General features: G+C 43.3%; 1 protein-coding gene across 1 annotated transcript in view; it reads left to right on the top strand.

Moving 5' to 3' along the window:
* The window catches only part of vps13b (vacuolar protein sorting 13 homolog B), a 256,450-nt gene extending 233,528 nt beyond the window's left edge, over positions 1-22,922 (top strand). The window contains exons 44-61 of the mRNA XM_030781914.1: positions 443-706; positions 2,457-2,540; positions 3,201-3,376; positions 5,125-5,295; positions 8,559-8,766; positions 9,815-10,003; positions 10,319-10,465; positions 11,507-11,778; positions 12,647-12,774; positions 13,373-13,584; positions 15,570-15,692; positions 15,929-16,700; positions 17,921-18,097; positions 18,398-18,568; positions 18,889-19,065; positions 20,067-20,169; positions 20,738-20,987; positions 21,976-22,922. Of these exons, the coding sequence (XP_030637774.1) occupies positions 443-706; positions 2,457-2,540; positions 3,201-3,376; positions 5,125-5,295; positions 8,559-8,766; positions 9,815-10,003; positions 10,319-10,465; positions 11,507-11,778; positions 12,647-12,774; positions 13,373-13,584; positions 15,570-15,692; positions 15,929-16,700; positions 17,921-18,097; positions 18,398-18,568; positions 18,889-19,065; positions 20,067-20,169; positions 20,738-20,987; positions 21,976-22,224 (3,873 nt within the window). The 3' untranslated portion in view covers positions 22,225-22,922. The remainder of the gene's footprint in view (positions 1-442; positions 707-2,456; positions 2,541-3,200; positions 3,377-5,124; positions 5,296-8,558; positions 8,767-9,814; positions 10,004-10,318; positions 10,466-11,506; positions 11,779-12,646; positions 12,775-13,372; positions 13,585-15,569; positions 15,693-15,928; positions 16,701-17,920; positions 18,098-18,397; positions 18,569-18,888; positions 19,066-20,066; positions 20,170-20,737; positions 20,988-21,975) is intronic.
* The last annotated feature ends 1,609 nt before the right edge of the window (positions 22,923-24,531 follow it).

Here is a 24,531-nt window from a genome sequence, read left to right as displayed (position 1 = left end):
TGTGTCACTGCGCGTCCATACTTGTGTCTCTGTGTGTCTGTAAGTGCTAGAGTGTTTTTGCAACTGCGTGAGTGTGTTACTCCACTGTGTGTGTGTGTGTGTGTCAGTGTGTGCGTGTGTGTGTGTCAGTGTGTGCGTGCGTGTGTGCGTGTGCGTGCATGTGTTTGTGTGCATGTGCGTGTGCTTGCGTGTGTATTTGTTTGTTTGTTTGTGTTTGTGGACAAGCACAGTTGACATCTTTGTTCATTCGGTCTCAAATCCAAAGAAGCCATCTGATATCCTGCCGCGTGTCATTTACCTACACGATGACAGTTTAGCTCTTTTAAGAGTTTCCTCTGAACGCTCCAACACTGAGGTCAAAACAGACGCATCCTGACTAACACACTCACCGACCTTCTGTCTGTAACTGTCACTGATGTCCTCTTGCATTTTCCCCATTTAGATCATTATATGTGGCCGACAGGTAATGTGCAGTTACCTGAGCCAGGCCATAGACCTGCGTGTAGTGCAGCACTATGTGGGCCCAGATGGACAGACGGTGGTTCGGGAACATGTGGACTGTTTGGAGCCTGGTTGTAAACTGCCCTCCTACGTGCTGGAGGATGATGAGATGACGGAGCTGTGTGTGAGAGCCCATGGGGATGAAGACTGGTCCCAGGACGTGTGTCTGGAGAAGAAGGACAAAAGCAGCAGCTCTGTGGTACAGGTGGGTGGACTTAACCCCGTCTGAGTTAGAAATCTCACATTTCTCTCTGGGTTTACTTTATTATCAGGTGCACTTTGTAATACCACTGTATAAACTACTGAGCTAAGTATAGTATAATGTTTCTGGAGGCCCATGTTCTTACATTGTAGCTCCATTTTTCATGTAACATTGGAATGTAAATTAGATATCACATATGTGCACATGTTAGGTACAACATACTGCTTGAATGAATATGTAAATACGCTGTCACTTTACATAACATGAATCAGAAATGGAACCAACCCTCTAAATTCTTAACGTTACTCACAGTTCAAGTTCACAGTTCAAATAACAGGAATTCTAAACCTTGCAGTTAGCAAGACACAAACCAGACATATTCTGTTTGCTGTTCAGCTGGAGGTTGGTGATGGTACAAAACCAAAGACCTCAGACTCCCCTGGGGTATATTTAGGTACTTTTAGCACGGCACTGTTGGCATTAAATGAAAGTTACAATGTTTATTGCGATGTATTTTAGAGTGTGAAGTTCTGAATGCTCCTGTCTCTTTGAGGAGATTCCAGTGCAGTGTTGGGTTCAAGCAACTTGGCTTCTGTTAACAACTTTGTTCAAAAGCTGTTTAAAAAAAATTCCACCGTCAGCTGCTGTCCTCCTCATTAAAGGACAGATCATTCACATGTGGCCTGTGTTAACAGAATTTAAGACTCATTCTGGTACCCTTGTCTTATAGCTATCCTCTGATCTCTTCTATTCCTTTCTTCTCAACCTCTCTTTTCAATTCAAACTCTTTTTCTTTTGTCAGCCATTTTTTTTTGTTTGTTTCTCATCCTCTAGCAATGAGGTCTGAAATAAATGTTCATTGCTCCTCTATTTTTTTTTTTTTTTTTTGGTCCCTAGAAAATGAAGTCCCCGGCGGGCTATAAAATTTGGAAACTTCTCACTGACTTTGGCATCTCACAAGCTTAACGAGGAGTTAGGGTAGAAGGGAAATAGTGACTTTAAAATGCGTTAAGCTTTTCAAATGGTACATTTTCAAGTTTTAAATCCCCGTCAGATTCAGCCTGCTTATTTAACCTACTGTGGGTCATTTCTTCTATGTGCCATCACATGTGTGCAGCAGGTATGATCTCACAAATAAGAAAATGCTTTGGTAATTAAATTCTAATTTGTTTTTTTATACTTACGTTATTATCCAGCGCTGACGGTATGACCGCAGTTTGACTTAGCGCTGTCGATTGCACTTTAGCACCAAAGATTTGGAGGGATTTAATTTTACAACAAGACAAAGCCAGTGAATATGACATTACATTGTGTCTCAAATGCAGCTTATAAACATGATGTCACCTACTGGAGCTCGTACCTTTTGGCCATTATTATTTGTTTAGCGATGACAATTGTTTCTCATACTTTCAACGTACAGTCACAGTTGAAGCACAATAAAAGGCACTGAAAATATCGATGGACTAATTCAAAACGTTTCAGTGAAGGCCAGAAAATGACAGTGTGGGAGGTCTTGGAGTGCCCTCAATTTTTTCTCCAGTAAATATTTGAATACTTTAGTTGGTCTTGTAAGAACTGGAGTTAGTTGTTCGCAGGTTTTTTCAAGATGGTGTTTTAGTATACTAAACTGTTTAGGAAGTAAAAAGGCCTTTGGTTTGTTCCCTTTGTCCTGAAGGAATACCTTGGTCACGGAGCACGTCAAACATGAACGTACTGTATTGTGATGAAGTGGGTTATCTCCTCTCTTTTGCAGGTGCCATGTTCCAATGGGTCTTTGCTCTATGTGTGGTGCACTCTGATTACACTGGAGCAAAACGCTCCCATGCAACAGAGAGTTGTGAGTACACAGTCTGTGACGCATCTTTTTTATTTAATTATTATTTTCTATTTTCCCACCCTCACCCCCACACACACACAAAAAAAAAAGTCTGGCTGCATCTTAAATCTAACTCCATAACATATTTCAGATTCACAACCACAGAATTTGTAGTAAACCATTTCCTCAGTAACTGCTTAACGAGGACAGCGTGCGGTTGATTAGCAAATGCCTAACACATAGCTCGGCTCTGAAGTGTTGTGAGCAATGCTGACTGTTCTCCACTTTGTCACAGGCAGATTAAGGAGACAGGCGTCGATTCTCAGTGTGCTGTTCTCAGGGCAGACAGTGTGAGAATATTACAGGCACAGATCAGAGCATGTTTCTTCTCCCTGTTACCACAAACACATCCAGACAATGGCGGCTAGATGGCGCTCTCGTTTCCGTTTCTTAGCGGACATATATGCGCACAAAAGGTGTTTAAAATTTCTCAGGGAGATGGTTAGGTGCTCTCCTGACAGTCACTGACTGCGGACTTTAATAATGTAACGTGCTTCTCTTGGGTATCTGTATGTTCTTAAGATTTCATTAACCTGTTTCTGCACACATGCCCCTGATTTGTGTCTTATTTGTTAAAAAATGTGTTTGTGTGTGTGTGTGTGTGTCTGTGTGTGTGTGTAGGTGGTCTTCAGTCCACTCTTCATCATGAGAAGCCACCTTCCTGATCCTGTCATCATCCATGTGGAGAAGAGGAGTCTTGGACAGAAGGAGAGTCAGCTTATCCGGGGGCAGGGCCACGAGGAGGCTCTGCTTAATGTGGAGGCAGACCTGACTCACCACCTCACCTTCCAGGCCAGGTGCATCAACACTCTATTCACTGTCCATCTTAGCAGTCCACACAGATTCCGTCCTACTCCTGAAACAGAATATTCCTGGAGTTTATGCTCTCGCTGTGACTGTTCTGAAAATGTCTGAATATCTTTGCAACTTGAATTCATTCATTACAATTCAGTTAATATATTCAAGACCAGAACCCTTAGGTAACCTTTAAAATGGGGTATTATAGTATTATCAAATGTTCTAACTCTGAAGTGTTCTTTTTTAAGCAGTCCAGTTCACGCTGTTTGTGAAGGGACATTTTCAAAACACTTGCTGACAGTTTGATTTGACAAGTTGATTTTACATTGCTTTGTCGGCAACGTAAAAAACATGTTATCCCTTGCTCAATTTGAACACCAACCTGTTCTTTTCAATCTTTCTTTTCTGTGAAAATGCGCAAGCATCTGTCTATTCAAGCGACCACAGTCTCTCGATAAGTTCTCATTTGAAGTGGTATCCTTTCAACTCGTGGGAACAGATGACAGCAGCTCAGGTTTGGCATGGTTGCCCTCTCATTGAGACAGTTCTAACATAAGCGCAAAGATTTCACTTTTTTTTTTTTTTTGTCTTTTGTGGTGTTTGTTGCTCAGTGCAGTCCCTGTATTTTGCTTCGCAATTCCGTGGGAGGATCACACGTCTGATTTTGTGCCAGCGCAAGTGTCACACACAGCACCTCATCTTGGGTTGCCCAGGGAACATACATCATTACTGCGTCGTAGCAGATCTTTCATTACTTTCCCCAAAAACCAAACAGCCATCTGTTTCATACCCCATTTCGACTTTGTGTGTCTGTGTTCGATACATCAATCAGCGTGACGTGACTCAGCCAGCAAGTGTGTCATTACCACTGCCATGCCAAACTGCACTCCCTAAATAAAACGGACTCTCTCTTTACGGCGACGGCACAATGTCCGTCACGTGCTTCAGAGGCCTCTTTATGTCACCTGGCGGCCTTTTGCCGCTCAAGACTCCGGTATTCATTCAAGCTTCACAGAAAATGTTCACTGGTCACTGCCTCTGTTTTCCCTTCCTGCAATTAGGCATAGTTTTGGCCTGTGATTGCGGAGGTGGAAACTCAAGCTGTGGTCCAGCAGACACAGACAGACAAGCCCTGACCAAACTGTCATGTCCCGCTTTCATATGGCTTTGCTCGGTGGAAAACCACACAGAAAAGAAAGAGGAGAGGCAGAAGGCCAATAGACACCCATCCGCCTCCCCCCGGGGCTGAGGGAGAATGAAATACTCCCTATCATCGCCCCATCCCCCATGGAACACTTTCCAAAATCCAGAGCTCGGTATCTCTATATAACACAATGGGCTCTATTAATAAACCATGTGTGTCTAATTCAGGAAAAAAAAAATTTACATTTGACCAAGTTGAACTGGATGCTGCAGCCACTATTAGATGCTTGGAACATCTGCAAAAGCCGCAGTTGACCACTGTCTGGAGCACGTTCACCAAGATTATTTATTTGTCTAAAGCAAATTTTTCCTCTCTCTCTCACAGAGAGAGGTCAAGCAAAGAAGAGTTGAGTGTGAGATGTCTTGACCGTTTCGGTCAGTAGGCATTCCAACAGAGTTCAGAAATTTAGTCAAAAGTTAATTCATTCCTTATTGAAACTGCTGTAGATGGTTGCCTGCAGCGTCTAATTGTTTGTTTGTTCGTCTGTTGCCAAGTATAATTTTTAGGTGACGCGTATTTGTTTTTTCGTTTGTGTGTTAACAGAGAAGAAGAAGACGCTTCACACTGCGCTGTACCCATTTCCACCAGTCTGATTAAACAGATCGTGAATAAGACCTCCACAGAGGACTCCCTAGAGCACATCCTTTCTGACTTCTATGGAGTAAAGAGCTCTGCCCAGTTACCTTGGCCCTACACCAGCAAAGACTTGGAAAGGTACAGGTTTTGCTCCTCAGTGTCAGTTAATTCTGTGTGAATGTCACAAATTGCCTTGTGTCTTATCTGCTTTCTCATTCATGCTCTACTCAGGATATTCCAAGTACACAGAAATAGGGTAGAAATTTACAGTAGTAATTTACATTCAGAGGTGAATTTGAATGCATTCTTAATTCACGCATCTGTAAACCATTCATGATGTGTCTGTGTTTACTAGGCATTATGTGTTTGTTAAACACTGTTAGGTAATGAATAATGGATTCAAGATATCTCAACAAAAACATCTGGATGTAGCACGGTCTGACTTTGGAATTAGGGCATTCCGAACGTGATTGTCAGCGTTCTCACTGAGCATGGAAAATACTTTGACTGACAGTAATAAATCCCACCTCTTTTTTAGGGCTGGCCAGTAACATCTGTCTCTCAAACAAGGCCCTTTTATCTAGTGTAGGTGCCTGTACAATGTAGCTTCAGTCTCATGACGGCTGATGTCGAGGACAAGGAAAAGCAGTTGTCTCAGTAGTGCAAATTTGCATAGCTGTGTTTCATCAGGATGGATATTGGAGATAATGACTTTGAGTGAAGGCTTTTTTGGAGATATGTTTGGAGATATGTCACCTCAGTAAAGATGCAGCAGCTTTACCTAGAGTTACCGACTCATACTGAAAATGATATATTTCTGTTACGAATGCTCACCCTGTTTTTGGGTCTTGCGACTGTAGTTAAATAGATTTTTGAAGAAAATGAAAACATGCTGTGCCATCTCCTAAATGGAAGGCATTTCATTTTGATGGTGCAAAGTACCCAGGCAAAAATAATGGATATAATTTCAGACATAGAGGTCCAGAGAGTGATTCATGGCTAAGGGAGATATTTGACCCCACAGGCTAATTGCACAGCGGACAAAGGTGTGTCACGAGTTAGTCACATAGCTGTGTTTAGTGCTGGTTCATGTCAGTATAATTGTATTATAAAGTGTTAACCAGAGTCCTGTACTGTTTCAGCTTTTTGTGGCGCGCAGCAGTACCTCGTAAACAATACTGAATTTGCACATGCCTCATAAAAGAACCTCAGTGTGATTGGAACATCTCTCCTCCAACACCTAAGGGCAAGACATTTCACCAGCCTATAGGCCTAAATTGAATGAAAATAGTTTTGGCTATCATGGCGTGAGACCAGGTGCTTTCAAGGAGTGCCTTTGGCATCTTTTATTTTTACGCAAAAAGCTTCCTCGTGTTTTTCAGCCCTCGTAGCAAGCCAAAACTGTGGTTATTTCATATGTTGGTTAATAAGGCATGGAATGCCAGAATGAGAATTCTGAGCTTAGTGCCGGCGGAATGATTTGTGTTCGGCTTAGTTGCGAGACCAGAGTCGCGTAAGACACAGGAAACAAACAACAGTGACCTCACAGATATTAGCATCTGCATATCAGCTGTGTATCGTGGTCTGGTCAATACGCAGAGACTGAGACCAGATAGAAAACAAACAATAAGAACTTTGTAAGTCAGAAAGAAAAGTCAGTTTCTCCTTACGCTTCGTGAGGATGTGCCACTGTATGACATTTGATATTTAGCCGCTGTGTGTTTGTGTAGTAACGCTAACTGCAGTGGAACAATACTGGCCAGCATTCGGTTCAAATTTTTATGAATGATTTTGCGTCACCTTTTTTTCATGGAGAATAAAAAAAGCCAGATTCTTGCAGGAAATGATTCTTTCTGGTGACTTTTAATGAAAGAAAGATGTTCTGTTTGCTGTTTCTGTTTACGAAGGACTGCAAAGACGTCTCTTTTAGGCCAGATTAGGCCAGTTTCAGACAATAGATATAAAACTGCCGTTCCTCAATGAGCCTGCTTTCTCACACTTGGGGGGGTTTCTGCAGGAATGCAGGATTTGCTTCAGGTCCAAGTGCTGACTGGATGAACATGTATGTACTTTCTCACAATGACATCGGTTCTGTTTGAATTTACTGCAGCTGTATGTCTGTTTATACGACTGTGTGTGAGTGTATCAGTTTGTGCCTCTGCTCTACATACTTGCTTGTGTCATTTTATGTGTGTCTTTGTCAGAGCACGTGTGAGCGTGTGTGTGCACACATGTCTTTGACAGTCATTCTGGGGTACTTGAAACAATCTTTTGTCTGTGAAAACCACATCTTGATAGCTCTCAGTCACTCACTCATTCACTCACTCACTCAGTCACTCACACATACACACACACACAGAGAGAGAGAGAGAGAGAGAGAGAGAGAGAGTGGAGACACTGTGGTGGAGATGTCCCAGACCCAGGCCTGTGGACCATATGCACTTGTGGGGTTCTGGACTATGCTCCTCTGCTGCTCTGTCTCTTTACAATTGGTTTCTGGTGATTGAATATTGAATAACTCTGTCATTCATTACCCCCCCCCCCCCCCGGCCAAACGGAATATGCTGAACATAAGCCTAAGGCCCAGGCCCTTTTCCCATGGAAACAGCAGTTTGTACGAAGACCAGGAAACTGCCACTGCCGTCATGAAAGCCCAAACTCTGATTATTAGCAATGATTCCTGTCTTGAAAAATGGTTATAGATCTTGAGATGGCGGCAGACTTTGTCATTTCATTAGCGTGTTTTTCCTAGCAGATAACGTTTATGGAGCGCTGTGTTTTGACAGAGGTCAACCTTCTATATGGTCACTATTCACTCAGCTCAGAACGACTCAATATTGTATATCAGGGGTACAGGAAGTTGAAGCGTTAAGCATAATTATTTTTTCTCTCTCTTTCTGCAGGGCCTTTTTAGCAAGAGGAACACCTCAGTAGTCATTAAACAAACAGAACAGAGGGTCAGGAGAGAGTGAGGGCAAGCACGGCTGTCAGAATTCACACTCTGAGTAACTGAGTGTTTCTGTCAGCACACAGAGAGACTGGTGACCACAAATGAAATTGAATTGACTTGAACTGATTTTTTTTTTTTTTTGTTCACCTCTCCCCTCCGTGAGTGCAGTCTCAGAACTTCTGTTTCAGGTGTGCTCTTTTAGCTTTTTGCGCCCGCGCTAAAAGGGAAGCTACAGTTTTTTTTGGGTGGTTTTTTTTTTTTTTTTTTTGGTCTGGTTTGACAGTCAAAGACAGCCCATCATGAAAGGTCAAATTAGACAGCTCAGTCATCTCTTAAACATGCGCAGCGCAACCGAGATCTGCCTCTGTGTTGATGAGGGGGGGGGGTCACGGCTTCCTTTAAATACGCGTTCCTCAGCTGATGTCTGGTGAAATCTTTTTTTTGTGTGTAGGTCCAGTGGAGAGTCTCTGGCCCAGTGGGACAGCCCCATGCAGGTGAAGCTTTCTGCCTGGAAAAACGGCCTCAACACCATGCTCATCGAGCTGCTGCCGTGGGCCATACTGGTCAACCAGTCCCACTGGGACCTGTGGCTGTTTGAGGCGGAGAAAATCATCCTTCAGATCCCTGCTGGGAAGGCTATCGTGCCGCCCAATTTCCAGGTAAGCCCCGTCCCTCTTTTGCTACAGGAAACCTATAATCTCAAAGCTTGTAAAATCTCCTTTACGGTTTTGGATTGCCAACAGAAAAACACAACTTTTCCACTCATTAGCTGGTAACATTTATGGTAACCACAGCTAAAACTATATTATGTTTAATCAAACATCAAAGACAAGGTATTACTATCCCCATTATACCATCCCATAATTTTGATATCATTCAGAGCTGTAGTCTACTGTGTATTGGCTTAAAAAAGTTATAGAGCCACGAAGAGGACATGCAGGGGAGATGAGTGGTGCCGTAATCCAGGCCGCCTTTAATATTGACCTGAAATGGTATCACAAAAACATTAAACGCACAATAGTGACATTTGATTATTTTGTGGATGCAGAGCATGGACATGAAACCTATTACCCGCCATTTGAGGTCTTCCATTTAAAAAAAAACAAACAAAAAAAACGAATAAAGCAAACAGGAGGGAAGAGCTTTGATTGCTCTTCTGTTTTAATAACACTCATGCCTGGAGACCAGCTCTGGAGATGACATCAAAAGGCAAGAGCTGTTTTGCCTCACAAAAGGAAAAAAAAAAAAAAGAGAGAAGAAAAAGAAAAAGAAAAAACATCACTTTGCACCAGTCTGTGAAACAGAAACAAATAAAGCATTGTTTTCGTAGCACCCAGTATTTATTAGATCATGGTAGAGTTGACTTGGCCAGGGCTCCTGCAGAGCAGAGGGCTTTGTTTTTCAGCTCTGTGTGCCTTGCCGTGAAGAGCCCAATCCAGACCCGCACGGCCCTGCTGCGTGTGTGTGTCTGTGTGTGTGTGTGTGCCTGTGCCTGTGCGCAGGAGCTAAACTGTGGGGAGTAAAAAACATGTTAGTCTCTCTGGCTTTATTAGATTCAACCTCTGTTAACACTTTCCTTTTTTCATCGCTCACCTGTCAATAACCTCTACGAGCGACCTTCCCGCTCCATCGCCGCGACCGCTCCCGTCCCCCCGTAGACGTCGTGGTTAAACGTCTTCTCTTTCTCTCTCTCTCTGTGTGTCTTAGGAAGCATTCCAGATTGGCATTTACTGGGCCAACACAAACACAGTCCACAAGTCTCCGGCCCTGAAGCTGGTGCATGACTTAACATCACCACGCTGGAAAGAGGGATCCAGCACAGAGCTGCTGACTCTGGATGAAGAGGGATATGTGTATGCTGACATCAGCCTGGGAGCTTTTCCCAGTCGACAGAAGGCAAGAATCCCCTCAGATAAAGACCAGCACACTCTTTCTGTCAGTGAGCGTTATCAGACTGGGTTAGGATGAGGGGGAAAAACAGATCTGTCAGTGCGGAGCTTTGGGCTCGGTGGTAAAGCCAGAAATTCAGATAGCAGAGTCATTTTAATTTGAATGCTAACAGTATTTATCACAGTATGGTGTTTTTGTGACATATAGACTAGACTTAAATTGCGACTTTTTAAACGGAAAATTGTCTTTTTGAAGAGCAACGTGTGAATGTCAGTGTACATAATTTGTTTCGTGCATGTTTGCTCGTGTCGTTCCCTCTAGCTTTGTCAGTTCTGTGTCTCGTCTGTGGTAAGACATGGGATCCAGGTGTTGCAGATTGAGGACAGAACCATCCTCGTCAACAACACACCTTACGCTATCGGCTATAGAGCCCTGCTCTCAGAGCACGCGCTGGCCTCCGCAGATCAGGTATACACACACACACATACACATACACACACACACACATACTCACTCAAACCTTCACCTCTCTTCAGGTTGGCACTAATCTCAGTGTGGATAACATATAAGTGCCAATGGCTCCAGGCTGCTGGTCCCCATTTCAATCCACAGACATCATCTGCACAACAAACAGTGCTTTGTCAGTGTATTGTCATTTGTAACAATATAAGAAATAGAACAATACAAGAACAATATGAGAAATATAGTGAAACAGGAGAGGTGCAGCTGCAGCCGCACATGGAGGACTAATGGTGCTGCCACATATGCAGTAACACACTTACTCTCACACACTTACTGAAGACACTGTTTACTGTCTATTTACAAACTCAGACAAATGCTTTCAACAAACAGTCGCAGCAGAAAAAGTGAACAAAAAAACCCAAACTTACATCAGACATTTGATGCTTTGACCCCTGACCACCGTGGAAACAGATGAGGAACTGACCCAAACAGGGTTAAACAAACAGTTCCCATGCTATTACTCCATATCTAAAATTTTGAGAATTCACTTAGTGGCACAGTTACCTGTCCAGGACCACTCACTTAAAATGGCCACAAGTCATCAGAAATTGTTTTGTTTCTTTGTTTGTTGTTGTTGTTGTTGTTGTTTTCTCTCTCAGCCGAAGGAGCCACTTTGTTCGGGCTCATCTGCTCCTAGTGTGCCAGTGAAGTCCCACAGCAGTAGCACTTCACAGGGTCTCTCAGACAAACAGTTCATATTAGATGCAGGTGTCGTAGCATCTGTCTGTCCCCAAAGAACACACAGTGTTGTTATTTACAAAGCTCCCCTCATAAACAGAGAAGGCACACTCTGTCAGGGTACAGGGTGGTTGTTGTTTTTTTTTTTGTTTTCTGTTGGTTTTTTTTGTTTTGTTTTTTTACGAATTACTGAGCAAAACAGGATTTTGTGACGATTGCTGTTGGTTGCCATGGTGATTACTGTGGTCAAACAAGCCCCCATGATAACATCATCACTCCTCTAATTTTTATTGACCTCTCCTTTTTTAGCCTTTCAGTGGCCCCGATGCAAGTGTGTTTACCATGGACCCGATGGTGGAAAATCAGCCCACTGTCTGTGCTGTCCCATGCTGGGAGGTAGTGAGAGAAAGCCCTACGGCGGAGCTGGAGTCCCCCTTGCCTCTCAAACACATGGTCTTTAGCAGCTGTTCCTCAGGGGTGGAGCATGCCTGGAGCCTGCCCGCACCCGTTCGGCCAGACTTCCCCCGGCAGAGCGTGGCCGTACCCAGGGTGCCGTGCTCCAGCGGTAGCCTCAGCACCAGGTGGGTGAAACAGAGCAGCAAGGAGGGAGGTCACGAGTCATCAGACGCCAGGCAGAGAAAATCCAGCAGTCGAGACAGTCAGGCTCCGTTTAGCGCACCCTGAGATTCTCTCATCATTTCTGCAAGTTTTAGTCATCTGTTCCATCTCTTTCTTTCTTTTCTTTCCTTCTTTCTCTCCCTCTCTCTTCTTTTCACATATACCAGGACCAGTGGATCCTAATGGATCCTTTTTATGTTAGATATGTATCATCATACACATCTATCATTTTTCCAGTAAAACAGGGTTGGGAATGCTGGAGATTAGTCATAATAATAAAGAAGGTTTATAAAACATCATTAATACTCCACTGTAGCAGTGAGACCAATCCACAGGTTCCTACTTCTCTTAGCATGACTATAACTCATTGAAATTGAAACGAGTGGTGACCCTACCAGTTCTAGTCACATTATGACAAATAGGAGACAAACCAATCATAACATTTGCGGATCTGTTATGATGAATAGAGCCGCACACAAGACCACAGCTTACCACACAAAGAGAACTATCCAAAATGCTTTCACAAACTTTACACAAAAGACACCCAGCCTTTTCATGGCTTGGTAGCAGATACTTCACACCCCGGAAGTTAAGAACACTCTGAACGAAGTGTCACGCGTAGCGTTTTTGGAAAGTTTTCCTAATTCACATCACATAAGATGGAAAAGAAGGGCATGAACTGAGCTATGAGAACTGAAGTCATGTTAATGGCAGATGTTTCAGCATTTGATTGTCCAGCTGTGTTGCTCCATACATCATTATCTCTCCAGCAGCGAATAACCCAGCTGTACTGTGTGTGTGTGTGTGTGTGTGTCTGTCTGTCTGTTTTAGGGCCCTGGTCCTGACCTATCAGGAGCACTTTGGTATAACGTATATCACATTAAGTGAAGATCCCTGTCCGCGAATGCTGATTCATAACAGATGCCCTATGGGCATGCTACTTAAGGAAAATATTAAAGGTAAGTACAAACATCTTCTCTTTAACGCAATCCTTTGTCAACTACTTAGTTGACATTGGATTGGCCAAACACACGGGATGGAACTCAATGCCGAACTCTCTGTGAAACAGAATATCGACCAACTAATCTGTCTGTAAGGAGCAGATCACATGATACTTTAACTCACTGATAAACGCTTTCTGACAGCTTAAGACCATCTGAATTAAACCGATTCACATTTATATCTTTACAACATTCATTAACCATAATCTTTATTATAGTATCGAACTTAGGTCAACTGGCAGCTTTATTCAGTAGAAGTCTACTTGCACACATTGTACTGTTTAGCACTAAGATCATCCCAGGCCACTGGTGCCTGTATACTGGCAGAAAGAGGCTGCATGAGAAGCCACTGAGAAATATAGACCCCCAGAGAATGATCTGAAGGAAATTTGACATAATTTGAACATAATGTGTCTTGGAGAAATTTTTTTTTTTTTTTAGTCAGCTATTTCAAAAAATCTCTTCCCTCAGTGTTTCCAGAATGTTCTGCGTACGTTAATGAGCCCTTGGCCTAAATCCATTCATGGTCACATGTGTCTGTACTTTAAAAATCCAGAGACGCCCAGGACAGAGGTGTTTTGTCACCCACTGCCTCCGCTCTCATCGCAGCACCACGAACTCTATCACCACGCCTCAAACTTCCCCGACTGTCGGCAGAGAGAACCGCTGCCCACCTTACTGCTGCGTGCCTGTCCGGACCCCCAAATCAGCCCCCAAAACACGCCTGAATGGACAGACGCTATCGATATTAATAGCCCTGGGACACAGGTGCAGTATCTTGTCACTGCCACTGCAACATTGTACCACTAGAGGGCATGCTAAATACACACAACTGAAGCAAATGGGATAACTGTCATTCCAAGTCACTCATTTATGGGGAATGTTGTCCACTGGGTGCTATAGAGGGGTTAAACAAGGGCATCATTAAGTTCTTGAATGTTTTGTTTTTACAGAAGAGGTTGACCACCTGTTTACCTCTGTGTCTGTTTTTAAAATAGCCTCCTCCCGCTCTTTCCCTCTGTGATTTTCAACATGAGGGGGTTTGATGATGTGACTCTCATTAATGTTACCAATATTAAAATCCTCCAGCTCCTTTGTCAGAAATGTCCATTTCAGGTTGTTTTCAGGAAAAGACTACTCGTTGTGTTGAGACCTTACGCCACCAACAACTTTCTGACTGTAGTAAACTAAATGGAACTGTCTCGTGAAAGAATTAACAATAGCTGTTCAAATTTACCACAGTTCAGTCTGGTCTGATATATATTCTTCTTTACTGAAATCCACACTGCAACTCGGGGGGCTTCTGCACTGCAGGTCACAGCGGACTAACCTGCGATGTACGTCCATGTAAACGTTTCAGACGGAATGCGAAGCACGTGGGTTTTGCTTTCGTCTGGGACAGAGCAGGGTCGCGGGCTAGGGCGTCTGGATTCAGTTACTGAGGGGTCAGAGGTCTTGACCCCAGTGGTGGTGAGAGTCAGGGCTATTGTGACTACGCAGGTTAACACTCGGCATGAGCTTTCCTATTCATGCCACGTCTAGCCAGAGGGCAGCCGGATTCAGTTCATACACACACACACACACACACACACAAAAAAAAACGCCAAGGTCGTTAAAGCGGAGTTCAGTGTCAGCCCAATCAGTGTCTAAAAATAAAGTCAGCAGCTATTCATAAAGGTATTTCTTTAGTAATGTGATATATAAGCATTATTATCAATAGGTGTAAGAGCTTGACCCTTTGTGTCGAACAAAATTTAACTAAAGTATGGTTTTAATGTAAAGAGGTAATAATTAAATAAATATCATTTGTTTTTCATCCAAGCACAACATAAAACGTAACAATAAATTACTGTCATATTTAATACTCTAAAATAGGGAGCTAAATATGGACAGGGCTTACCTCGAGGTTCACCTTTTTGATAACCCCTTTTTGTGAAAAGCACTCTGAAGACTTGACATGATAAATCTGTTTTCACTGGCCTGAATAAATCCAAATTGTTGATGGAAAGCTATGATTTAGTGACACAGAATCCTATAAAGAATCATAAAACTTAATGTGCCAAGTCCCGTCGTTTAAAGTCATTACAGCCTTTCAGTGTCTCTCTCCCCTGGCAAGGAGAAGTTGCGAGAAAAACCATTAAGAGAAATATAGATCTCAAGGGCAGCGTTTGAGGACACTGTGCTGTTTGACATTGTGACAATAGCGTCTTCCAAAAAATGTTGCGCTCCAACTTGGACGCATGTAATGACCACAGAATCTTCCGTACGACCACAAAGTATGCAGTGCTGTAAAGCCTCTTTCCCCAATTTGGATGATGGGTGCAAAATGTGGGTGGTTAACCATGGAGTGATAAACAGAGGTCTAGCACAGGGGAAGAAGTTGACTTAACTACACGGTTTGTGTAATAGCCAGATCCCCTGACACTAGTTATCCACATGGAGAACTAGACAGTACGAATACACAGATGCTCACATTGTGTGGCCACAGTCATTCCAGTTTCAACACTGTCCCAAGAAGACAGGGACAGAGATGTCATTTGAATACTCACACATGTGGATGCAATAAGAAACACATCATAAAAAACATAGTGCTGAATCAGACAGTCACAACCCTGTCATAGAAATCTTACTTCAATTACAGTGTGCCACAGTAATCTCATTACTATTTGTTTATTTTACCATCTAAGTATAAATCAGATCAGAGCTAGTAAATGGATTTAACTGTGTGCTTCTTCCTCGGTCTGTTTGTGTAGGTCGTGTTCCTGCCAAGTTTTGGTTGTTTGTACATTGATGTGACTCACCAGAGTGGCACCATCATTCTGACGTTAGCCCCCGAAAGTTGTGCTGCTTCAGTCATAAGTCAACATCACAGGTATGTTAAAGACACACGCACACACACCCACACACACACACACACATATGCATTCAGCACTGAGGTCTTCATTAATGGTACAGAGAGAGGGAGAGTTATGTCCGTTTTAATATGACATTTTCTCGTATTACTCAGGCAGTTATAGTAGTTCTCCACTTGAGGGCAGTGAAAAGCTCCGTCAAATTTGTGCCCATTCATCAGTAACCCTCTGCTTTTCCCCCCAACAGTCTGTCTAAACAGACGGTCTCCTTTAGAGTGCTGTTGAGTGAGATCAGCGTGGCGCTCTGTGATGACACCACCAGCCCCACGGGCTCCATCGAGCTGCTCCGACTGACAATGTCCAAGCTCCTGGTGCACTCCACCCCACCGCCTGAGCAGGGAGACAGTGGGGCAGATGCCAGGGTCACCAGTGGAAGTCTTATTCAGGTTCACTGTGCCAGCCTGCAGGTGGACAACCAGCTCTATAACCGTGCCAGCTTCCACTTCCCCGTGTTACTGTGTCAGGAGCATCGAGCAGAGCTTTCGGTCTGGACCAGCGAAGCCAACCCGATGCTCTCGTCTCAGGCCCTGGAGGAGTACTGCAACGCCTGCTTCCTCGTTCTTGGTGTGACGCTGGCCGAGGACGGACACCGTTTAGACCAGGTCACGTTCCAGCTGAAGCCTGCGCGCATATACCTCGAGGACACCTTCGTGTACTACATCAAAACCCTGTTACATACGTACTTACCGGACACTACCCCGGTGACGGGGTCTAAGAGACGCGGCTTGGCTTTGCCGGCGTTGGTACTGCAGTCTATGCAGGCCTTGGTTCATCCCCTTCGACTACAGAGGCTGGTCATCCAACCGGTCAGCTTGTTGGTCAGCATCCATGCTTCCCTCAAGCTGTACATCGCCTCCGACCACACGCCGCTGTCTTTTTCGCTGTTCGAGAGGGGTCCGCTCTGCACCACGGCCAGACAGCTGGTACACGCCCTCGCAATGCACTATGCTGCAGGGGCACTCTTCAGGGCAGGTGAGTGAGTCACTTTATTTACCATCGTCTGCACATAAAGAGGCTAATATTGTTGCGATTTCATGTCGACTCAGTGTGCTGTTGTGGTTCACAGTATTTATTATCAGTTCACAAATACCTCATACAAATATCACAGTTATAGATAAGTCCACATATATGATACAGACTGAGTTATAGAGACACGTTACAGATTAAGCTGCTATACCAAGCATTGCCTGTGATTATAAACCATAGTTTGTCTTACGTTATAAATTTAATATGTAGCTTTTCCTTTTGGTATTTATTCAGATGCAACACTATTTTACCATTAAACTGTCATAGCCTCCACTTCCTTCACAGCATTCACAAACTTGTCCTGATATGGCATTCATTTTCCTGTGCAGTATATTTGTATTGTAAGGATGAACATACCATGAGGTTAGTTTCCTTGATCCTGAACAGTTTTATCCCTGTATCCGTCCTAAGTAAACTCCACACATATGATCCTCCTTAAGGCGGTCATTCCTGCCTCTCTGTAATGGTCGACTGCACTCTGCCGGCTCTAGTTAGATCCCCCTCTTTAGCCCGTATTTTATCCCTCCGCTGCCCTCTTAAGCCGCACGCAGGGAGCAAGCCAGGGGTGTGCACCGCGTCAGGGGACCCATAGCAGCTCCGCTGGACGCGCATCGCAGCCGTGACTAAAGCTTGTAAACATCACCAGTCCAGCACGCTTTACAGCCGCAAAACCACAACCCAAGTCACTGCACCAGCCTCACTATCAGAAACTCATCATTTACAGGCGCAAGGCGAAAGATTGAGTCCCTCACGGAAAATAGATGTTTCGCTCTGCGCCGCAGTTCACGGCAAGCCGTGGCATCTGGTATTGTGTGTCGGCCAACTGAGAGAGGCGAGATACCGGTTCGCTGTAAAACGGGCTTTTTTGTGTGACCGAGTTCACGCAAGAAAAGTACGGTCGCTTTGCTGCTGAATATCTCTTAACAGTCCATTAAGTCTGAGGGCTGAAGAGAGGACATCGTTGCTTAGTTACAGTGGAAGAGAGACTAAATGATATGTTGTTTTGTATTTTTGCACGTGTGTGTGTGTGTGTGTGTGTGTGAGTGAGTGAGTGAGTGAGTGAGTGAGTGAGTGAGTGAGTGAGAGCTATTGAGATGGGGTTTCCACAGACAAAAGATTGTTTCAAGTACCCCAGAGTGACTGACTGTGTGTGTCTGGTGTCACAGGCTGGGTAGTTGGATCTTTGGAGATTCTGGGCAGTCCGGCCAGTCTGGTGCGCAGTATTGGAAACGGCATCGCCGATTTCTTCCGTCTGCCTTATGAGGGTCTGACCCGCGGGCCTGGTGCCTTTGTCAGCGGAGTGTCTAGAGGGACCACCTCATTTGTCAAGCACATCTCCAAAGGTAAACCCATAAAAAGATCACACCATGTGGCACTTTCAGTATGATACACATTAAGTGATAAAAAAAGGATAGTGGCTCTCGGTTAAAGGTAGTTTTAAAAGGAACAATATCAGAAATGACCAGAAGGATTCGCATCTTTTCTTTTGACAGAAGCATCACACATCACTATTATACACAAAGCCCAAGATGTTACCAGCTACATCTCTGCTGACATATACACATTTCTAAGCAGTGTTGCATTAGCTGGTGTGTAGTATAGTGGTTTCTCAGGTCTGATATGAGTGTTTCTCTCTGTGTCAGGGACCCTTACCTCCATAACCAACCTGGCCACTAGTTTGGCACGGAATATGGATCGTCTCTCTCTGGATGAAGAGCACTACACTCGGCAGGAGGAATGGAGACGCCAGCTCCCAGAGAACCTCGGAGACGGCCTGAGACAGGGGCTCTCACGCCTGGGCATCAGCCTCCTGGGTCAGACACACACACACACACACACACACACATACACCCCTAGCATAGCCTCTGTGGTCTGTTAAGAATCTAAAAACTATAACATTGAATTACCGTTATTTATGCAGTGGTGCCCACTATTCCCACATGTCTTAGCATTGGTACCCGCGCTCCATATTCAGTATATTTTGATAGACAAGTCTCTGTTAATTAGGAAATGACTCATTTGATTCTGGTCTTTGTTGTTAAGGGAGGATTTAAGTTTCTGCACACTGTGACTGTTGTTCAGATGTTCATGTGTGTGTGTATGTACGTGTGTGTTTATGTGCGTATATGTGTAGGGGCTATCGCGGGTATTGTGGACCAGCCCATGCAGAACTTCACAAGGACTTGGGAGGTGCAGAGCTCTGCAGGCAGCAAAGCCAAGGGTGTCATCTCCGGAGTGGGAAAAGGCATCGTGGGAGTTTTCACTAAACCCATTGGAGGGGCTGCTGAGCTGGTCTCCCAGACTGGATATGGTACTGAGAACCTAAAACACGTCTGTTAATTATCAGTCAATTACCTGTCATTTAACCAGATGACCTCATGAATAACAATATTTATATGCATTACATGAATATTTGTAAGCATTCTTTAAAGTTGCTGTATGTACAGAAGCATGTAATATGTCTCGTAGCATAACTTTTCATTATATTTATGGTTTATGTGTGTGTAGTTCATGTTACTTTAGTTATCTAGAATCAAAATTTCATTCAAGTAGATCCATATGTGTATGTCAGCTGGCCTGATCAGCATAAATCAGAATGACATTACTAGCTGGTGATGTGTAGATTCAGTGATTTTCATTCAGTGTGCGTGAGTCAGCACACAAAGAACAGATGAAGTGTGCTGTTGCATGTAAATACAATGGCTCCTTTGAGGATTCTCCACCTTTCTGGTCACGAAGGCTATATGGTTCTTCCCAGGCCAGCCGTTCTAATGCCAGCGCTATTAGACAGCTCTGAATTTTCCCCTCTCCATCCCTCAACACGGTCAATAAGACAGGCTAACATACATACATCACAATGACATCATTTCTTAAACTCGTTGCATGTTTAATGAACTTTTTTAAACATCTGACATCACAAAGATAGACACATGAGCACAATAACAAACACGACGCCACACTTAGAAGCAGATGTGTATACACAGAATTTGTTGCTGGAAAAGACTTGAGGTACAGCACAAAGCTGCTTATTATTATATTATTAGTGCATTCTTTTGTCATGAAGGGTCTTAACAATACAGTTCCTTTTTTGACAGTGTGGTGTGTGTATATTTGTACTTATGCAAAAAAAAAAAAAAATTTCTTCTAACTGTATGTGGGAGGAATGGAATTGATTGTTCTGCATGGCCCTGTGATGCACTGATATCATGTGAGAAACAGATTAAGTGTCCATCCCATGTATTAACTACAAACAGGTAATGTAGTAATGGACTCATGTAATGAACTACGCCATGTGTTTGTGTCCTGGCACAGGGATCCTACACGGTGCGGGTCTATGGCAGCTTCCTAAACAGCTCTATCAGCCTTCAGAGGGAAAGTCTTCTCAAGCGGCCAACAGCCACGTCAAATACGTCTGGTAAGAGCAAAACCCCCGGACCTTCTGGTCCTCCCTAGTAGCCCCCGCACACTCCCATCTGCCCAGGAGGACTTAAGTGGCCCCTTACAGGCAGTTTTACAAGCACTCTGCCATTGGTGTTTGTCGGTCGGCTCTCTCGCCTCTTTACGGAGGGTCTGCGGTGAGCTTTTCATAGTACAGATGTTACAGAAGTTGTCCTGGGGTAGAATGTGAGAAAGAGAGCAAGTAGAAAAACAGAGGCTGTTCTCTGCTGGATAGAGTTTAGCTAGCAGACCGTTAGTTCCAAAGTCAGAACCCACAACTGTAGCTGTATCACACGTGTTCAGGACATAAATGTATATTGTAAACTGTGGCATCAAAGGTCAAAGGGGGGGGGCATAAAGCATGTAAACATTTAAAGAGGATTTTGACATGTCAGGTTACCCAACAGATTTCTTTTTAAACGAGTGAATCTTCCTCACATGCTGAATGCCTGTATAATATATTGATAAGGATCCTCAGTTGATTTGTACGGACTTCTCCCTGACTCCCGAGTGCATACGCCTGTGTATTTGTGTCCGACCTGCAGGAAGATGCTGCAGTCTCTGGGCCGGCCGGAGGTGCACATGGCTCTGGAGGTGACGATCGTGAGCGGTTCCGGTCAGGAGCACGCCGGCTGTCTGCTGCTGAGTGGGGAGGTGTTGTTTGTGGTCAGTCTGAGTGAAGACACACAGCAGCAGGCTTTCCCCATCACTGAGGTGGAATGTCAACAGAATCCTCAACAGCCCAACCAGCTGACACTCACTCTGTGTCAACACAGGGTGACCAGCGACAACGAGGTATGACCCTCACACTTAGACTCACGCACACTTAAGCTGCTTACACTTCCCCTGTTAATGTGAATTTACTGCACTTTTGTGTGCCAAGAATATGTTTATGCTTTGGATAAATGGAAATGTAGAGGCAGAAAGCACTGTAAATGATTCAGATACAGGCTTGATTGGGTTTCTCGGGTCAGGACTGCTGTGGGGTTTTTTTTCATAATAATTTGTTGTAATAAGTTACAATAATTTAATTGCTATGTTGCAGTAATTAATGGGTTTTACAGTAATTCAGTAGATTTGACTGCAGCTTTGATAAATCAACTGGTGACTTCTGCATTAATTAACTGTTAACTGTATGTTCAATGAATAGAGTTTACATAAACTCTGAGAACCCTAACTGTAATAGAAACACAAAACAACTGTGTATAGTCTGAATCATGAGTAATGTGACAAGTTTAAAAAAGAAAAAAAACATTTATCCACAGTACTGGCCTGAAATCAACAGTGTGTATTTCGTGTGTTTGACTGGCTGGCTGATCAAGTCAAATAGCTGCTTGAGAACTGAGAGCTAGCTAGAAAGCTCTCTTTTACTCGTTAGTCTGTGCTCAGTTACACAGCGAGACATGGGGTTACTTACAGACCACAACTCTGTCAAGGCAGCATATGATCCAGTTCCATCAGTCTGATGCAGTGAGCTGAGAGTACCTATATAACCCAGTATTACCTCATTGGCTACATCTGTTACAACACAGTAGCTGTGACAGTAACTAAAAGCTGATCTCTTGGCTCCCAGGTGGTGGGAGAAATTAGAGTTAGAGTAGCAACCACAACTTTGTACCCTCTTTTTTCTCTCCAGTGACAGTTAAGATTACTGTAAGTTCACATCACGAAGTCAAAAACTGTCGAGAAAGTGTCCACCAGCTCTGTCCGTGTAATCCTGCCACAGTACCGTCGATAGCTCTGGCTGTGAAACGAACTCTGATTCCGTCCCGTGTCGTTTCAGGGCGAGGGTGTTCGGGAACGCCTGTCTGAGCAGCAGTACACCAGGCTGGTGGACTACGTGAAACGGGTCTCTCAGTACCTCTCCCCGTCAGCCACCAGCCTCCAGCAGCAGAGCCTCGTCACGGCTGCAGAGCCCCCACCTAACGTCACTAAAACCTACCACTACCTAGTGGACCCGGCCTTTGGCCGAGTCTTCGTCTGTAAGTTCAACATGGTGAAGAACAAAGCTCTGCGCATTGGCTTCCACTGAGAGAACCCCGGAGAGGCGGGCAATGTCGCTGCTCAGGCGTCGGAAAACACTCTTATACTCCAGTTTTGTCTACATTCCACAGACCGGCTGGTCAGTTAGGGTTGTGTTTGTCGGCTTCCGAGGCGATTTTCAGAGTTTTTGAATGTTACATGTTCTTGTAGCATACGGGCTCTAACTACATTAATAGACTAATAATAAGACAGGAAGAGATGAGGAGATTGATGAAAACAAGTTTATACATGAGGTGGAGTTTTTATGTACCAGGCTCAGCAGCACACACAGAGTCTGTTTAAAAAGGGAAACACTTTAGTCTGATTACTTTAGTTACAGATTTTATTTAAAGACACAATAGCACAGAGACCTGCAATGCCGCTAAACGCTCTCATCAAATAGCCTAACAAAACCATATGATCATATGAACAAGACATTTATTGACCCGTTTTGAGATGCATCCATCGCCTACTGTATTTATTATGAAAAGAGCTGTCCATAAGTGGAAGCACAGATCTTTATAGAGACATTGCTAGACTGTTGCATTAATATAAAAGCAAATGGGTTGAAAGGCTAAGGAACACATCTTTTGAAATTGCATTCCGTTCATGTAATTCATGAGAGAGATCAGTTTGTCATTTACAGGTTATGCCTTTGAACACTAAAGACTTTGGAGGAGTGTTCTGAGATGTGTAAGAAGAGACAGCAAGAGCACATAGATTAACCGTTTATTACTTGTGTTGCCTTCTCTTTATGTCTGTATATGTAAATGTTTGAATATGCATAACATCATACTTCTCTTACCGTCTACTGAAATCATGTTTACAGTTTGTATATTATACAAAGGATGAGATATGCACATATTTGGAGGGTTATAGTCGAGCTGTTAACCAAAAGAAAACTGCCTTTTGTTCTATATTTGTATCAATGTAACAAATGATTAGGCTTTTTTTTTTTTTGCTTTGATATTTGCCAACTCGCTCCAGGTGGGATAAAGAGGGTTTTTTTTTAATATTAAGATTGTCTTTTTAAAACTGAAACAATGTCTGATTTATGTAAGGAACCACAGTTTTGTAAATTGTCAAAAAGATTTCCAGATATACATGTTTAATAGCTTGTACATTGTAGTTAATATTACATATGGAAGAGTTCTAATAAAATATTTAATATGATTTGATTGTAAGGACTTATTTTACAGCTGTAATTTCCTTTCCAATTACAAATATGAGAGTGCATTTGACCTTGTTAGGGACAGTCTGTGTCAGGTTCATTTTCTATGCAGATTTCTGTAACACTGAGAAGTCTATTAGTGTGTGTGTGTCATAATGACAGTTTTGATCACATAATGCATTTTCTAGCACACATGTATATATGGTGTGCGTGTGTGTGTGTGTGTGTGTCCCACACCCATTAGATGAGGCTTACATAGTGATGTTAAAATGAATGGCCACTGGGTGGAAGAAGAGAGCTGATTCCTTGTGAGATGCCGGCTGTGTGCATCTATACTGTAAAAGCCTAACACAAAAACCCAGGCAAATCTCTTACACGAGTGTCATTTAATATTGTTTCAATATAAATCCAATGATTTGCACTCAAATCTCAAATTAGTATGCACATTTAAGTACATTGTTGCAGAACAGTAAATTAATTATTTTCTCCAAAATACTCTACCTGTATTTCTACACAGTGTTTAAAATTGTAGACCAATCAAGCAATACAATATGTATCAGTCACATTAGATAAAAAGTTGGCTGAATGTCTAATACATACATTCACACTGGCTTTGCACATACAGACTGTCTTTGAGTCACACCTATCAAGTGGCCATATCCACACACAGGGGTCACTCCTTAACTGAGTGATTATGCAATAACCTGTTGGTTATGGTATGTGCCATTTACCATCATATACAATACACATTTTCACGACTAAAATAGGCATGTCATAAATGGAAACATAACTTTGAGCCAAGAATTAAGTTTCACTAACGGGTGTTAGTGTCCTTACTCTGCATGAAATATCTCCTGTGGTTTCAGTCTTGAGTTTCACATATATTAAATATGTCAGATACTGATAGGCATATGAAGCATGAGGATTACAAAGGAAAGGTTTGACATGGTGTGTCAGACCAGGTTTAGATTACAGCCTAATTTTTTTTTTAATCTCCGCTTCACCTGGGCCAATCCTCGGCGGTTCAGTCCACTTTTTTCATTTTTATTTTAAATACCAGTTTCATACACATTGAAATCTGATATGCAGTTTTCACAGAAACATATCACTGTGATGTTATTTGCTTTGTGACAGACATTTTCAGTG

This window comes from Chanos chanos, chromosome 8 (genome assembly GCF_902362185.1).
Source record: "Chanos chanos chromosome 8, fChaCha1.1, whole genome shotgun sequence".
Classification (NCBI taxonomy): Eukaryota; Metazoa; Chordata; class Actinopteri; order Gonorynchiformes; family Chanidae; genus Chanos; species Chanos chanos.
Note: the sequence above shows the minus strand (reverse complement) of the source record. Positions and strands in the feature narration are given on the sequence as shown.